The sequence below is a fragment of the Nomascus leucogenys genome, chromosome 1a (assembly GCF_006542625.1).
Source record: "Nomascus leucogenys isolate Asia chromosome 1a, Asia_NLE_v1, whole genome shotgun sequence".
NCBI lineage: Eukaryota > Metazoa > Chordata > Mammalia > Primates > Hylobatidae > Nomascus > Nomascus leucogenys.
Genome location: NC_044381.1, coordinates 19,192,785 through 19,210,465, shown reverse-complemented (window position 1 = coordinate 19,210,465; position 17,681 = coordinate 19,192,785). Strand labels below are relative to the sequence as shown.

The window sequence follows — 17,681 nt, the reverse complement described above, 5'->3', positions numbered from 1 at the left end:
CAGGAATTTGTGTTAATAGTGGAAGACCTTGATTGCAAATAAAAATTATCAAGAAAACAAATAGCTTCTTAGGTGCTTGACAACTTAAAAGATAATGAAGACAACTACACTTCCATCGAAGATCCCGAGCAGATGCATTCAAACTATATATGGAGGAGAACATAAATCATCTAAAATGAAATCATCCAAAATGTCTGATTCCCTTTAGATACCAAAGGGGACTGGCTCCACACTTTCATTACACACAAAAAAGGAGAAAATACAGGGCTAAAATCATATTAATAAAACTTGCGAAGTGATACAGAATGGCAGGAAGAGAAAGCCAGGGACACACAAACATTTGAGAATCTCTGATTCCAAACATAATAATCCCATGGTAAAGAAAACTGAATTTTTTTTTCTTTTTTTTTTTTTTGAGACGGAGTTCCGCTCTTGTCACCCAGGCTGGAGTGCAGTGACTCGATCTTGGCTCACTGCAACCTCCGCCTCTGGGGTTCAAGCTATTCTCCTGCCTCAGCCTCACCAGTAGCTGCAATTATAAGCACCCGCTACCACGCCCAGCTAATTTTTGTATTTTTAGTAGAGGGGGGTTTCTCCATATTGGCCAGGCTTGTCTCAAACTCTTGACCTCAGGTGACCCGCCCAAGTCGGCCTCCCAAATTGCTGGGATTACAGGGTGAGCCACTGTGCCTGGCCAAACTGAATTTTGATTGAGGACCAGCGACACTTAGGATAAGGTCTCCCCTGAGTAAGTGGATCTGACCAGTATCCACAAAGGGACCCTGCCAGGGTGAGTTCTCTGCAACAGAATCTGTCAGAGTCTTTTGAAATGATATATATTTTCTATCACAGCTCAGCACACACACAAATACATGCTTGGGGTGGGGGGTTTGTAGGTGTATATGTATGCCTTGTTTTGAAAAATGCAACATACCCAGAAGTCTTGAATCACAGCAGGAACTATCTAAGCTGTTCAATAATAGCATATTCTGTTGTGCTTTCTAGAAAATAAGTGCATAATTGCCATAAAAACTAAAGTATTGGGTTGGTGAATTGAAGGTAATAGCAAAAACTGCAATTACTTTTGCACCAACCTAATATTTTAGAAGTCAGCATTATAACATCTAGGAACATTCAGTGGATTAACATACTTATTTGGTATTATTATAAAGGTATTTACTTAGTCACTGTAGATCTTTAAATTGTCCTTGGAGATGCAGATTTTCTACAATCTATACACCCCCAAAGATAGTAACTCAGTCTTAGTTTTGCTCCTTTTAAAATCTGTAGCTGTAAGATTTCACTCATTAGGGCACAGAGGTAATATGCTAATGTGGTCATATCAAGAGCTGCTTGTCTCCAGAAATCCCACTAGAATCTCAGACTGAACAGCTAAATCAACCTCTATGTTGTTTGTCTTACAAGGATCAGAATTAATACAGTTTAGCCTAACAACACAAATCCTGTTGAAGAACGGTGTCAAAATATATGATAGGGTATTTATAAATAGTTCTTTCACAATTAAAAATATATATTACATTTCTATCCAGATTGTTCCAGAGTTTAATGATGGTGACAAGTTTTTGATTTGCTAAAGAATGACTAGAATTTAAGAGTACAGAACATATCCGTGTGTATAATGTATCAGTCCATACTAAGCACTGGTTTTTAAGAAACTAACATTTCTTTATATTTTTGTTGGATTTGGAAATGCCTTCTATTTGGAGGCTTTTCTTCTTCTTCAAATTCCTGAAGAACGGGTAGTCTACCTCCGCCCCATTTTTTAAGCTTCTTGTTCAGCCTTGTATGAGATTACTGAATATATATTTTTAATACTTGAAAGTAAAATAGGGACATATTTTCTATATGTTTATAATTTCAGCATTTACATTCTACTTTTCTAATACTTTATAAGTAGAAGACAACGGATACCTTTTGTAGTATCATAATAGAGCCCTAACATCTAGACCTTTAATTACTGGGTGGCAAAACTGTTTTTTTTTTTTTATTTTGCATGCCATCAATATTTGATTATTTGCTGAATGACAGAATTTTGTGATTTTAATGTATTCCCTAAATTGCTTCTCAGTCTCCCACTCAGTAAAAGATCCTACCTCAATCTGACATACACGTCACTGAGACAATATGAAAATTCCCCTTTGTTTCTTATCAGTTTTGTGAGACACATGTTTTGGTTCATCTCTATAAAATCTTCAAGGATGCGAATTTGAGAAAACTAGATAACAGGAACGTTCTAAATTTATACTTTTGGCTTTACTGATGTATGAATATTATCAGTTACATTATCACACCGTGGCAGCATACATTGCAGATTTTGGAAGTTTTGTATATTCAAGATTAAGAAAGCAGGTGAATCATAAGGAGCAAAAGTCTAGTCTTTCTTATCAGCTCAAGGTTCTCGTTGATTTGAAGCTGGCCTCAAAAATGAGACAAACAAACTTGCTGGTAGATACAATCTCATTGATCCATTTTTAGTGCACATCTCAATGCCACAGTGGCCAAATATCAGAATTGATCTGGTATCTTGTTGGATATATCTCAGGTTGTAACATTTCCAGCGAGACCTGCTTGGAGCCAAAATGGTCTTTCGTGATTCAGTGAAGAACCATCTATCGGGCTTCTAATATGTGTTAGACCCTGTGCAGGCCTTGGGGAGACAGAAAGGAATAAGGCTCAGACACTGATTTCAAGAAATTCTCACTCTTATTAAAGTAAGTTGATATTTTTCCGAACCTCTGTCTCACCACTTTCTGCTATTTGTTTATGAAATGTCTAGAATTCTTTTTCTGCTTCCTGTTTTATAATATAGTATATACAGTAATTTTGATCAAAACTCCTACTTGCTATACATAACACTTTTCATGGTCAAATAAAATCTTTCATTAAAAATATTACCATGGTACTTTACATTTTATAGTTTGGAGACAGATCTAGTCATAGACCACACAGCTCAAGAAGGAGTTTTAAATTATTATTACTCTAAGTAAAAATTTGCATTCTAAGGCCTCAGGCCCTTTCCTTTTAGCTTAGATGTCATTAGCCACTCCCATCTCTACCTTCTTCATCCCTCTCACTATTCCTGACCCAGTTCCCACTGAAGCTTCTATGTTTCCAAACTTCCTTATATTCAAAATTCATCATTCATTGAACTGAATGACTTTAAGAAACTGCTGGCTATTAGGACAACTATAAAAATAAACCAATATGTTATTCACTTGCAAAGTACTTGGTAACACTAAAAATCCAGCATAAACTCAATATGCTGCTAACACCAATATTGTACAATATGTCATAGAGCTAATAATTCCAGAACCATTCCTAACAATAAATTCTCTTTCCAGTCCTAACATGAAAACAGATAACATTTGCTTGGTAAAGATGATAAGTTCTCTATTGCTTATCATCTGATAAGAGTATATAAAGACCTAGCTGGAGATGGACATAAGAACACAAATAAAAACACGTAAGAACACAAATTTAATTATTTGTACGTTCCTTTAATTATTTTCTTTTATCTGGATCTGTAAGCAACAAAATGTTCTCCATAAATCCAATCACGAAAGTGTGCCTCAAACCGGCTACCTCTGGTTCTCACAAAGACCCCCAACAGATGCAGGACTTACTTGCTGCTCAGGCAGCGCCTCAGAGAGTAGGAGGCCCCTCCCCCGCAGGTGCGTGAGCATTCACTCCATGGGCCCCAGGCATCCCATAGGCCGTCCCGGTCCTCCTCGGAGCGTGCGGTCCTGGAACTCTGTGAGAAACAAAAGAATGGTCAGCATCATATCCCCATGGAACCCTGAAACATGTGTTCTAAAATGTGACTGGCCTGTACGTGTGTACATGGTGGCTTTGCTAGGAATGAAAACGTGCAATCAGATTCTCGGATTCTTCTCCATTTCATAATGCCTATATGTTCAGGGAGGGGGATATTTAAATTTAAGGGCCCTAGGCAATGACTGAAGTGGGCACGAGGTTGTACAAATGGAACAAATGGAAAAGGAAGCCAGAAACAGGAATTTGGGTCAGAAGACAATCAATTGCATTGAAGTCACAATTTTGCTCAGGGTTCATGAGTGTACTCTTCATCTCTTTGTGAAAGGAAAGAACCTGTTCTCAGAGGTGTTTCTGTCTTGAGAAGCTTGGCATGTGCATACTAAACTGCTTCCCAAAATCTAACAATATTTTATACCATCAACAATTTTTTAATAAAGCAACTGCATTCCTAGTTTTCAGATTTGCTCATTGGAATAACTATACAAATAACTTTAGTAATGCAGGAATTGCCTCTTGACAAATAGACTTGCTGGTTATTTACAGGCTTTCTAGGAAAATTTCCATATACTGTAAGAATACTTGTGGTTATGTACAGGTCTCAATGCTGTACTTCACATTCAAGAAAAAGATAAAATGTGTGCTGTAGTTAAGAGAAGAGGCTCTGGAGTTACAAATTATCTGAGTTTGGATACAGATTCTATTTTTTATTATGAGTCCTTGAACAAGTAACTTACCACCTTCGTATGTCCCAATTTCCCTTTTTACAAAGTGGGGTAATATTATAACCATGCTACTGCACACACACACACACACACACACGCATGCACATATTATATAGGAAGATTAGCAAAATGAACTTAGCCCACCTAGAACTGGTGCCGGAGCAGAGCGCTAACTTTTATTTTGTAGTAATGAGATCCTTTATAAATCAGTTGCTATGGGGTGCGGTTGTTAAATTGACTACTCCTTTGAACTTTTAAAACCTGTACAAATTAAGTCAGAAACCTGGCCTTAGAATGTTATACAAATGGTTTTCCAACTGGTACATGCTATACCTAGTTTCCTGAATCATTGGAAAGGGAGATGAGATAGCACAGTGATTAGGGGCAGGAACTGTGGATCTACTCAGCCTGGGATGGGATACTCGCTTCAGAGCTTCCTAGCTCTATAAACTTGGGCACATACACAATCTCACATGCTTCAGTTTTCTTATCGTAAAATGGAGATAATAAAGATACGACAACAATGAATGAATCAATGAATCTTTGTGAGCAGTGAAAGAGTTGATACATAAAAAGCACATAAAGTGCAAATAACCCAAATGTCCATGAGTGGATGAATATGTAAACAAAATGTGGTATATACATACAATGGAATACTATGCAGCCTTAAAAAGGAAGAAAATTTAGATGCAGTTTCAACATGAATGAAACATAAGGACATGACACTAAGTGAAATAAGTCAGACACAAAAGAACAAATATTGCATGATTCCACTTACTGAGGTACCTAGAATAGTCAAATTCACAGACACAGAAATGTCTGTGTCTGTGTCTAGAATAGGGGGCACTGGGAGAGAGGGGAATGGGGAGCTGTTTTATGGATACAGAGTTTCAGTTAGGGAAGATGAAAAAGTTCTGGAGATGGATGGTAGTGATGATTGCAAAACAATGTGAATGTATTTAATGTCACTGAACTATATACTTAAAAATAGTTAAAATGTTAAATTTTGTGTTAGTACATTTCACTAGCACAAAAACAAACATACACATACATTTTTAAAAGTACATAGGGCCTAAATAATAAGCACTACATTGTATAAGCATTTGTTGCTATTATTATTTAACATTATTTATTACTTATTATTAATATGTATAAACATATATGGGCTCTGAAAGTTTACAGGAGGTACACTGGTAAGGCACCAGGCTTTTTGCTTTGAGTTTAGTTGAGACACTGTGCTTGTCAAGTATCATCTCCTTGAAATCCCTGACTTTCCCACAGTACGACCTTGCAGCCTCTTGTCATATTGCATCTGCCTGGTGATGTAATCTGCCAGCAGTTTTATGTTCCTATAAAATGTGGCAAAGCATGGGTAATGGAGCCATATTGGTAACCCCAAAATCTGTACTTTTGAAAGGAAGAATTTATTGAGCTCCAAAGCCTGGTTTTTAGGATTATTAAAATCAACCCTTAATCACTGCAATATGAGGTGCTCTGTTTTCAGAACTTAAACAGTGAGAGAGAAAAGACTCTTTGCCAATGATGTATACATACCCGAATTTCTTCTCCATAGCCCATTAAATTCATCCTTCATATTTTAAAAAGTTAACTGTGTATCCTCTAACTCTTTGTTTGCTGCATGTGAATAGAAGATAGGATTGCTGACTACTGAGAGAGGTGCAGTATTTTCCCAAAGCAGTTGCTATTTGTGTGACAAATATATACTTGTGCGATGCAATTTCTCTCATTTTACTCAAATTCAACATGACTTTGATGAAACCAGTATCACAAATGTTAGGATTCATGCAGTAATTGAAATGAGTGATTACAAACTTTGATGCTATCCATTACTACAACTGCAAAAGCAAAACAAAACAAAACCAGAGAAAATCCACACGCAGCATTCACATGCGAACTGCATTTTCATATGAGATAAGAATACTCGAATGCCAAATCCTTGGAGAGTTTCCCTCTGGCTGTTCTCTGGGTAAGATATTTGGTAAATAATGTATGGTTGTGATTTTGTTTTTCTAGAAAAACAAATTGTTTCAAACTCTGTTTTAAAGTTCCTTGATATTTTTCATGTGCCTTGTTTGAAAAAGTACTAAAAGCTTCAATGGTGAGCTCTCACTGCTAAGCATCTTATCTCATCACATATTACATGTTTCAGCACAACTACACATATTAAGTGCCCACGATGTCTCTGAATGAGATCTCATGCAAACCCAGAAGCAAGTCATAGGTCTATTTCACAAAGGCGAACAAACTCCAAGTTTTCTTCTAACAAGTAGAATAAACATAATTCATTTCAATGGAATCCATGTTTAATGTTGGAGAAAGTGATTTTTCTGCTTTTTGACTGTGCCAGATATTTACATCTATAACCAGCAATGACTTTTTAGAGATGCCTTTCTGATTATTTAAAATCTAGAAGTATTTGCTTATTGCAGTTTTTAAGACTTTCTTCACTATAAACAAATTTTGCGTCTGGCCCTGGCAGAACACATGCTTATTTCTCTTCTCTTTTACTTTTTTTTTTTTTTTGAGAGAGTGTCTTGCTTTGTTGCCCAGGCTGGAGTGCAGTGACACGATCATTGCAGCTTTGACCTCCTGGGCTCAAGGGATCCTCCTGCCTCAGCCTCTTAAGTAGCTGGGACTACAGGTGCTTGCCACCACAGCAGGCTAATTTTTGTGATTTTCATAGAGACAAGGTTTCGCTATGTTGCCCAAGCTGGTCTTGAACTCCTGAGCTCAAGCTATCCACCCACCTTGGCCTCCCGAAGTGCTGGCATTATAGGCATTAGCTATCACGCTCGGCCCCATTTCTCTTTTACTTTTGAAGGTACAGTCCTTTTAACTTTACAGCAGCAATTTTCTAAAGTGTAAACTTTGAATTGCATCTAGTAAGGGAAATAGAGGCAGAAGAAAAATAAAGAGTAGATAATGGGTTGCCTAAAAGTAACACTGATTGCTTCTGAAATCAAAAATCTAAGCTTTTCTATACAGGCCAGCCAATGTTTTTCAATGATTTTCATCAGATAAATGTAATATTTTAATTCAATGTCTCAAAAGGAAGGTTATGGATGCTATTGAACACAGCGATCAAAAGATTATCCCTGACCCCAGTGCTGGAAATTTCAGCAGCAATGTCATGTGAGATGATGGTCTTTAGCTATTAATGTCAATGACAAAGAACTAAAGAACAACCATTACATTCTTTGTGTAAGGCAATGTTTCACTAGTATTGCCTAGTAGGGGATTTATCATAAAAAGTCTAGAGTGCATCTCATATTGAACTTGAGGGAAAAGGTCATTATAAAACCCTTTCTTATTACAGCAACTATTTTACTTTACAGGCACTGGATGAGTGAGAATGGACAATTGGCAGCTGTTTTGATCTAGCATTTGAGAAATCCACTGAGAGAAGAAGTGCCTGAGTTTTGGCTCTATAATTTTGTGAAAGTTGACTAGGCCCCTTGAGTTATTAAATTTAGAAACAGTTCAGCCATTTTTAGATCTTTGGTGCCACATATTGACCTTTAAATGTAGTGTTGGTTAAGACTCCTGAATCAACTGCCGTCTTCTCAGAAACTCAGTGATCAACCCCCCAACTCCATTGATCCATTGTTCCTGGCCAGTCAAGATGTTCTTAGCCTCAGTAAATGCCAGTTGCATGGAAAACAGACTGTGGTCACAGATCATTATATGCCTCCTACAAATACTAGAAGAGCTCTCCTACATCCATCAACCTCAGAATGGTGTCATTCTCTTGCCATTACTGGCTTATCGAAACGTGGTTTACATCTGATAGTTTTGTGGTTAATTCCAGAGCCAATTGCAGCAACAAAGTCTCAGGTGAACAGCTCCAAGCCTGACAGCTACAAGTAGTTAAACAATTTGAGTAATCACATGAAGCAATATTTTCCCTGCAGCTCACTGCCCAACAGACACTTCATCTTAGAATAACTACCTATGTACCACTTATCCATAGCCTCTTTCATTGGAACCTGGACAGGTTATCAAATACATGAAAGATGTAAGATGAAGCAGAAATTAGCAATAAAAGACTAGAGTTATATTTGCTCAGAGACACACATATACAGGGTACTTGGAAAATATTTTTTCCAAATGTTAAAACAAGAGGTCAAGCTATATAAAATTAAATGAAAAAAAAAGTAGGTGCTGAGGAAATGCTTGATAGTTTTTTGTAAAATTGAAGTCATATAACAGCTGAAGTTATAGTACAAGAGAGTGTTTTTCAGATGTCAACAGATCCTCAGAAGTAACAAAATGGGCTATGAGACAAGGCAAAGAATGGCACTTACAATTTTAAGATCATCAAGAAGGTACCTGAACCTCTGGTTTTCCACTTCCAGACAGACAGCATTTAGCTTAAGCTATCTGGAGCTGTGTATGTGGCTGTATCAAATGGATGTCACACACTTCTATATTAAAAAGAGGGACAACTCCCCCAGTGATGAGAGAACCATTTTTCCTGTGGTCTGCCCATGCAAAGTGGAGCAATCTATACACAGAAACATCCTGGCCATGTCTGAAGCTTTGGAAACAACTCTGCAGATTCCATTTTTAGCTGCCCTACCCACATCAGGTCTCTATAAATCTTATCTAATCCTTGGCTTCTTTAACAACTTGGAATACTGGTTCTGCCGCCAACTGTACATGGTAGGGGTTGTGATTCCCTGCTCCTGAGAGCTCACAGACATTAAGCAGTAACTGGGCTCTTGTAAAAGTCCATTAGCTTTTTGATGTACTTTCTTAAAGAGCGTGGTGTGTGGATACTGAGGCATGCGCCTTCCCAGATGATATTTGCTGCTGGCTTTGCTTAGGAAATTTGGATCATCTGGTTCTTATCACAGCTGCACTGTTGGGAGATATGATGAACTGCCAGTGACACAGCGCATGGTCTTTCAGAGGCCACTGCATGAAGCCTGTCCCTTGCTACTGAAGAGAAAAGTCAATTCTGTAACAGGGTGTAAAAGCTATACAGGCCAAGGAGGACTTTTGGGTACCTGTCTCCCTTTTGCTTTCTCAGCATCTACGCACACATTCCTGTTAAGGCACCTAACTGCACTAAGCCTGGAGAGTTGATGGTGAGGGAAAACTGGGGTTTCTTAAGTACATACGTGCCAGGAAACATGCCAGGATTTAGACAAATGATTGTATTTAATCCTCACAATGACCCAGGTCAGGTGAGAATTTTTTTTCCTTATTTTACAAATAAGAAAATTGAGGCTGTGAGGTTGAACAACCTGTATCATGCTGCAGGAGAAAGAGCACAGACTTTAGAGTGAGACGGACTTTCCTAGTCATATACTGGTAAACTTGAACTTAAGTTTACCAGATGTCATTAAGCCAGAGTTTCTTCTTGTGTAAAATGGGAACATTGGCCGGGCGTGGTGGCTCACGCCAGCACTTTGGGAGGCTGAGGTGGGCGGATCAGCTGAGGTCAAGACTTTGAGACCAGCCTGACCAACATGGTGAAACCCCACCTTTACTATAAACACAAAAAATTAGCCAGGCATGGTGACGCTTGCCTGTAATCCTAGCTACTTGGGAGGCTGGGACACAAGAATTGCTTGAACCCAGGAGGTGGAGGTTGCAGTGAGCTGAGATCGGGCCAATGCACTCCAGCCTGGGCAACATCTCAAAAAAAAAAAAAAAAAAAAAAAGGGGTGGGGGGAACATTGATACCTCTCATAATATGGTGATTAACAGAGAGAACACATGCGAAGTACCTAGTGTAGTTTCTGGCATATTAGTGCCTATTATTTTATCACTCCTTGCCCCCACCCCCATGCCACAAATGCGCACACACTCATGTCACATAGCTAATATCTGGTAAAGCCAGGTTTTATGTCTGTATCTATCTTTTTTTTTCTGCCTAGCTTCATATTTTGACCTTTCATTCCTTTTCAAACAGTATTTATCAGTATGTGAATTTCGTATAAAATGACAATGAATGGTGTTGCTTTTCTTCTAAAAAATTATTTTGTTCTCAGAATTCCTTCTTGTCCTGGAATAACAATTTGGAGATGAAATTAAAACAGCTTCATCACTTTTTAGGAAACAAAAATCTGACTCTGTTCAATGTCAAATACTTCAGTAAGGTTTTCATTTCAGAACTATAGTAACTTGATTTTATTTTGTATTCTATCCAAGGTCAAGCCTGGATTATAGCTCATCTAGAAAACTGCTGAGAAACCTCTGGGCATTTTGGAAAGCTTCAACAGAACACAATTTCACAGCCAGTTGAACTAAAATCAATAATTGCCAGGTTTCCCAGCACCATTTATTAAATAGGGAATCCTTTTCCCATTGCTTGTTTTCGTCAGGTTTGTCAAAGATCGGATAGTTGTAGATATGCGGCATTATTTCTGAGGACGACTCTGTTCTGTTCCATTGATCTATGCTGGGAAAACTGGCTAGCCATATGGAGAAAGCTGAAACTGGATCCCTTCCTTACACCTTATACACAAATTAATTCAAGATGGATTAAAGACTTACATGTTAGACCTAAAACCATAAAAACTCTAGAAGAAAACCTAGGCAATACCATTCAGGACATAAGCATGGGCAAGGACTTCATGTCTAAAACACCAAAAGCAATGGCAACAAAAGCCAAAATTGACAAATGGGATCTAATTAAACTAAAGAGCTTCTGCACAGCAAAAGAAACTACCATCAGAGTGAACAGGCAACCTACACAATGGGAGAAAATTTTCGCAACCTGCTCATCTGACAAAGGGCTAATATCCAGAATCTACAATGAACTCAAACAAATTTACAAGAAAAAAACAAACAACCCCATCAAAAAGTGGGTGAAGGACATGAACAGACACTTCTCAAAAGAAGACATTTATGCAGCCAAAAAACACATGAAAAAATGCTCATCATCACTGGCCATCAGAGAAATGCAAATCAAAACCACAATGAGATAGCATCTCACACCAGTTAGAATGGCCATCATTAAAAAGTCAGGAAACAACAGGTGCTGGAGAGGATGTGGAGAAATAGGAACACTTTTACACTGTTGGTGGGACTGTAAACTAGTTCAACCATTGTGGAAGTCACTGTGGTGATTCCTCAAGGATCTAGAACTAGAAATACCATTTGACCCAGCCATCCCATTACTAGGTATATACCCAGAGGACTATAAATCATGCTGCTATAAAGACACATGCACACGTATGTTTATTGCGGCACTATTCACAATAGCAAAGACTTGGAACCAACCCAAATGTCCAACAACGATAGACTGGATTAAGAAAATGTGGCACATATACACCATGGAATACTATGCAGCCATAAAAAACGATGAGTTCATGTCCTTTGTAGAGACATGGATGAAACTGGAAACCATCATTCTCAGTAAACTATCGCAAGGACAAAAAACCAAACACCTCATGTTCTCACTCATAGGTGGGAATTGAACAATGAGAACACATGGACACAGGAAGGGGAACATCACACATCGGGGACTATTGTGGGGTAGGGGGAGGGGGGAGGGACAGCATTAGGGAGATAAACCTAATGCTAAATGACGAGTTAATGAGTGCAGCACACCAACATGGCACATGGATACATATGTAACAAACCTGCACATTGTGCACATGTACCCTAAAACTTAAAAAAGTATAATAATAATAATAATAATAATAAATCAATAATTGCTGATATGAATAAAGGTTAGTATTCAGGAAATTTTTGACAGACCATTGAATATTTTGAATCAGCTTATCTCAAGGGAAGGCATAGATAAAATATTTGATCACTCTCAGTTTCTGTTACTTTAAAAGCACAAACTTAGCAAATGGAAACGCTATAACTGCTTTGTCATAAGACTGGGAGAATATTAATATAAATATTATAGTGCTTTTTTTGCTGATAAAGATTTCAAACTCTTTTAATTTGGAAGACTTAAGGAGATTTTCTACTAGAAATAGCCTGTCAGTCTGGTTCTCTTTTTCCATGATAATAATCTTCTTTAAAACAACTGTAATAGCTGAGCTTCTAGACCTAGAGAGTGCTCAATTAGGAGTAGAAGCCTGAAGCTGGTAATTCATGTATTTTACAAAGGAAAAGTGGAAAACAGAAGTGTATCCTATAGAAACTATAGTCATTTAAAAAAATTCATTTATTTCATGTTTTTGAAGGAAGTCATCACCTTCCTGGCCCCTGGACTGTAGGGATATTTTAAATCCTGAGACTATCTCACCTCAGGTGTGAAACGTTAGCCATTTTACCTGGAGTTCTAAAAATGAAGCAACTATTCCTGGTTGCTGTTGTTGTTTTTTGTTTTCTTCTTTTTCCTTCTTAGAAAAGAAAACAAATCTCCAGTGGAAGATAATATGTAGGCCCAACACCAAGGAAAACAGTGAAGAATCACCCCCTAGGGCTTCCACACCCTCCACTCCCCAAAACAGTCATGTTTGAAACACCCCCTCAAACGAAATTCCTTCTCTGCTCTTTTTGTGAATTCCTGACTTCCTGGTGAGCCAGTTAGAAGTTTTAGTTTCCACTTCCATCTAATCTAACTAGAGCTCCGTCCAAACTGCGACTCCAATCAGCCATAGATACTTTCTGCAGCACTGGCAAATTTAGCTGAAATGAATTTACAAAACATCTGTAGAACTAAGGAAACATCTGAGGCTCTGGAAAGCACATGTTGGGGTTTGGAATCATAGAGAAAGAATTCCTGTTGGAGAAAAATCTCATTTCGTGATTTGCTGAGGAAACTGGAATGTTAACAGATTAATATGGCTTAGGGTTTGATGGGCAAAAAAACCCAAATTATAACTGATAATAGGGAAGCTGCATGAAATGACTAGCTAACTTCATGTCACTCTCAAACAAGTCAGCTTTTGGTTTTGGTAGAACTTTCTCTTTTCTTTGGTTGACTATTGTGCCATGTGAGCCAAGAAAAAAATGTGGTGTAATAGTTCTGAATTAAGATCCATGGGATGCTGGATGTGGTTTAGGTTCTATTCCTATACTCATGATTGGATGCGTTCTCTCTTAAATACCATCCAGATATTGTAGGATGTGTGGGATTGAAATTTAAAACATTCTCCCTGGCTTAATATTATGCTTTCTTCTTTTTCACATTCTTGTTTCTACTTTTGCTTAAGTTCAGCTCTCCTTACTCAGAAAAAGTAGAATGATAAGCTCTTAGTATTGCAATATTCTCCTTAACCTGAAGTTACTTGATGTCCCATTATGTAGTACCAGTTTACAAATAATTAGTATAGAATAAATTAAAACAAGACTTTGTAGCTCTTTGGGATTATCATTCTGTATAACAATTATCTTTCCAATTAGACTGGAGGCTCTTTGAAGGCAGGGGTGATGCTATCTATTTTTGAGTTATCTACAGTTATTGAAAAATTATTAAGAATGTCATTTTGAAGAAAATGTAAGATTTTGACAAATATTTAATCAGTGATGAAATGCCTGGAAATATGTTTTGTTTTAAATGTTTACATATTTGTCATTTGTCTCTCAAAAGGTACATAGGGCATAGAGTAAGCATAAGGTGGGGGAGAAAGCAAGAGCATGAGAAATATCCCGTCACTTAAAATTGCCAAGCAATTTCAATTTCAGGGACTTTCTTCTGTTCTCCAGTTCAAATAGGTATCACTCTCTCACCTTCACACGTGTACACACTAGGAGATGAAGTCCATCAAAAACTCTGCACCTGCAACCTAGATGACTTTGTTCTAAAAAGCAGTAGCTCTCTCAATTACCCTATCTTCGTACCTTCAATAGATAACATTTTCCTCTAGCTTAACCTGTAGCTGTAACTACAGGCAGCAGCCTGGATATTTGGAACACTCTGGCAAATTTTGCAGTTTTGGGAGTAGGTTGATTTTGAGGTTCTGGTCATACTTTTCCATTATGAATGTAAAGCAAACCAACCTAGTCTCTTAGCAATCTAGGAGGTGCTCTGGGGCTAGGAAACCATATAAGGTAGAGACGGCAACCAACAAGTTAATCACTGCTTTACTCAGGTTTAGTATTTTCAACAGCTCCTTATTTGATTTTGTGTCCATAAGCAGTGATTAGCCTCAGAGGTCACTACCCTATCTCACAGCCCTCTGCCTCTTGGCTTTTGAGGGACCCATTGCTTTCACATGAATGTGAAGTTTCTAATCCTGCATGCTTGTTTTCATTTCTGCTCATTCCCTGAGTCCTGCTTGAGTCAGCAACACCTTTAGAGGATTTACAGTTTAGTGGGGAAGATTAAGATAACAACAAAATATTTAACTGCTCAACATCATTTATAATTAATCAGACATCAAGTCTTATCAATTCCATTTCCGAAATCCCTCTCTCTTCCATTCTCACCCCGTCCAGTCTTACTTTCACTGACTTAATTCTGGTACTATCATTCACGCCTGGCACTTTGCAATTGACTTCCCATCTGGTGTTTTTGACCTCCAGCCTCTCTTCCCACCAATCTGTCCTCTTCATTGTTGCCGGTTATCTTGCTGGAATACAAAGCTCAACTGTTCACTCCTTGCTAGGAGATTTTCTATGGCTCCACTGCCTAAACTGGTGGGACCTAGTAGTGTTAATAAATGCCAGGTGGGCTGTGAACTCTCAGAAACTCTATGCTACATTTTGAGCATATGTGTGTTATATCATACTTCTGGAGAGAGGATTTATAACTTTTATCAAATTCTTCAAAAAAGGTGAAGAGCCATTGGATATAGGGTAAAGTCTAAGTTATTAGCATAGCATACAAGACGCTTCATAAACTGGCCCTAAATCAACGTTCTAGATTCATTCCTGCTTTTCGTAATCATACATGGCCTCTACACTCCAGTAATTGGTCATGATTCTCAGTAACACAGGTGCTGTGAGGACATCTAGTAATCGGGTCATGATCTTGGTAGTACCTAGATTCCCCTCCTCACCATCTTGCTCACATCTTTTTATTTCATTTGACTTGTGTACTCCTGCTCCTGCTCTAAGATGCAATGCCACTGCCATCTTCTAGTAAAATTTTCTCTTATCTCTAGGTAGAATCAATCACTGCTTGGCCTGTTTTTTTTTTTGGTTTTTTTTTTGAGACAGTCTGTCACCCAGACTGGAGTGCAGTGGTGTGATCTCAGCTCACTGCAACCTCCACCTTCTGGGTTCAAGCGATTCGCCTGTCTCAGCCTCCCGAGTAGTTGGGATTACAGGCACCCGCCACCATGCCCAGGTAATTTTTGTATTTTTAGTAGAGACAGGGTTTCACCATGTTCGCCAGGCTGGTCTTGGATTCCTGACCTCAGGTGATCCACCCACCTCCGCCTCCCAAAGTGCTGGGATTACAGGCGTGAGCCACCACCCGGCCATCCTGTGTGTTTTGAGCATATTGCTAGGATTTGATACAAATGGCTGTTTTAGCATTTGTCAGCCACCCAGTATAGTTACTTGTTTACACATCTATCCCCAGAAGTGGACTGTGTGCTTCTTAAGAGCTGTGACAAAGATGAATATGCCTCTGAATATGCGCAGTGCCTTGTAGAACACCAGATACGTAACCGGTCTCAGTGTATATTCATTAAATGAATGATTAACACAAGGCAGGCTAGGACAAATTGCAGTTGAATGTCTAATTCATAACAGCTGTCAGCTTTCACTCTTGTCCACATACATTCAGATTATCTAAAGACAGGGGGAAAAATGTATGCAGAAGCTGCAGATAAGCAAGCGAACAGAAGAGGGCAAAAATGAATCTGAATCATGGGGGCAAAAAAAGGATCACATTTCTGCTTATTCACATGTCTTTTTATGCCAACTCTAAATTTACCCAAAATGTGTAAAGCTGAAAGATGATTAACCTGTCACATCTTGGCTTAATCTAGCTTTATCCAAGTCCTAGATCCTTGTTTGTCAAAGGGACCTCGTCACTGAGTAAACAATTTTCATCCCTCTGCAGCACTTGGGAAGCTGTGTGCTTTTGAAGATGAGTGTGCTGGGATTAGAAGGAGAACTGGGAATGAGAATGAAGAGAGGCGGGTGAGGAAGTCCTGACTTAATTAAAAGCATAGGCCTCTACCAATTAAAAAGAAGTAAAGAATACTTATTAAATCATTTTTAATGAGTGTAAAAATTAGTACAATACATAGATAACCATAGATCACAGAGAGATGTAAAGTTGAACAGAATTAATCAGGAAAAATAACCTGATAGAAGCAAATCTGGACACACATTTTAAAGTCAGAGTTTTGGACTCAGGAGAACATATTTCCACTACATTTTCCATAAAACTAAACGTTGCAGTTCAAATAATAGAGCTCTCATGTTAAAATAAATTAATAGAGGCAAAATATGAATACAACGTCCTTGAAGCTAGGGACTAGGTGATATTCAGCTTAACCCCTAACATCTAACACACGGCTTGATACAGAGTTTAATGTTCAATGGATGTTTACTGTTCAGCTGAGTTTTTGGTGGGCATTTTTAATTTTAAAATGTTTCAGAGTGTACATACATAATATTGACAGCAAAAACTTCCAAACAGGGACACAGTCTAGGCAACAGGATTTGGCCACTGTGGTGTTTTTGTTATATCCTGACTTTGCTGCTGTGGTATTTTAGGCAACTTAGTTCTCTCTGCCTCAGGTTAGTCACTTCCATAAAAAGGAATTTTGGCTAGATAATTTCTGAGACACCTCTAGCTACAAAAATGTCTATGATTCTAAATTCGTCTATTTCATTTAAGCACATTTACGAATCAATTTTCTAATTTGTAAAATGGAACATGAGCATTTGCTCTATATAATTCACAGAGTTATTTTTTTAAATAAAAGTGCTAATATATGGAAAAACGTTGTGCAGTGCAATTAATAAATGAAATCCAAGTAGAGGCAGTCCTACAGCTTCAGTCCTAAGAATTGTTTTGTTACAAAGCAACTCCTGAAACAGAGAATCTCTGCTGGGACTTTTCTTTACTAATACAATTTTCTGCATCCAGAACCTATGGCAGATCCTAAAGTGACTTCTGAATAATAAAAGAAATGCTCAATTATACTCTGTACTTTTTATTAATAAGAGTTTACTCTTTAATACTTTGAAAGGCAATAAATACTTGTAAGCAAAAGTCTCCCAAATGATGAGATAAAAGTCAGCTTTATTTGATGTTTTTCAGTT

The 17,681-nt window shown here is 38.0% G+C and overlaps 1 protein-coding gene across 1 annotated transcript in view; it reads right to left on the bottom strand.

Moving 5' to 3' along the window:
- Window positions 1-17,681, bottom strand: part of ADAMTSL1 (ADAMTS like 1) — a 445,880-nt gene that overhangs the window by 409,946 nt on the left and 18,253 nt on the right. The window contains exon 2 of the mRNA XM_003260400.2: window positions 3,645-3,772. Within this exon, the coding sequence (XP_003260448.2) occupies window positions 3,645-3,772 (128 nt within the window). The remainder of the gene's footprint in view (window positions 1-3,644; window positions 3,773-17,681) is intronic.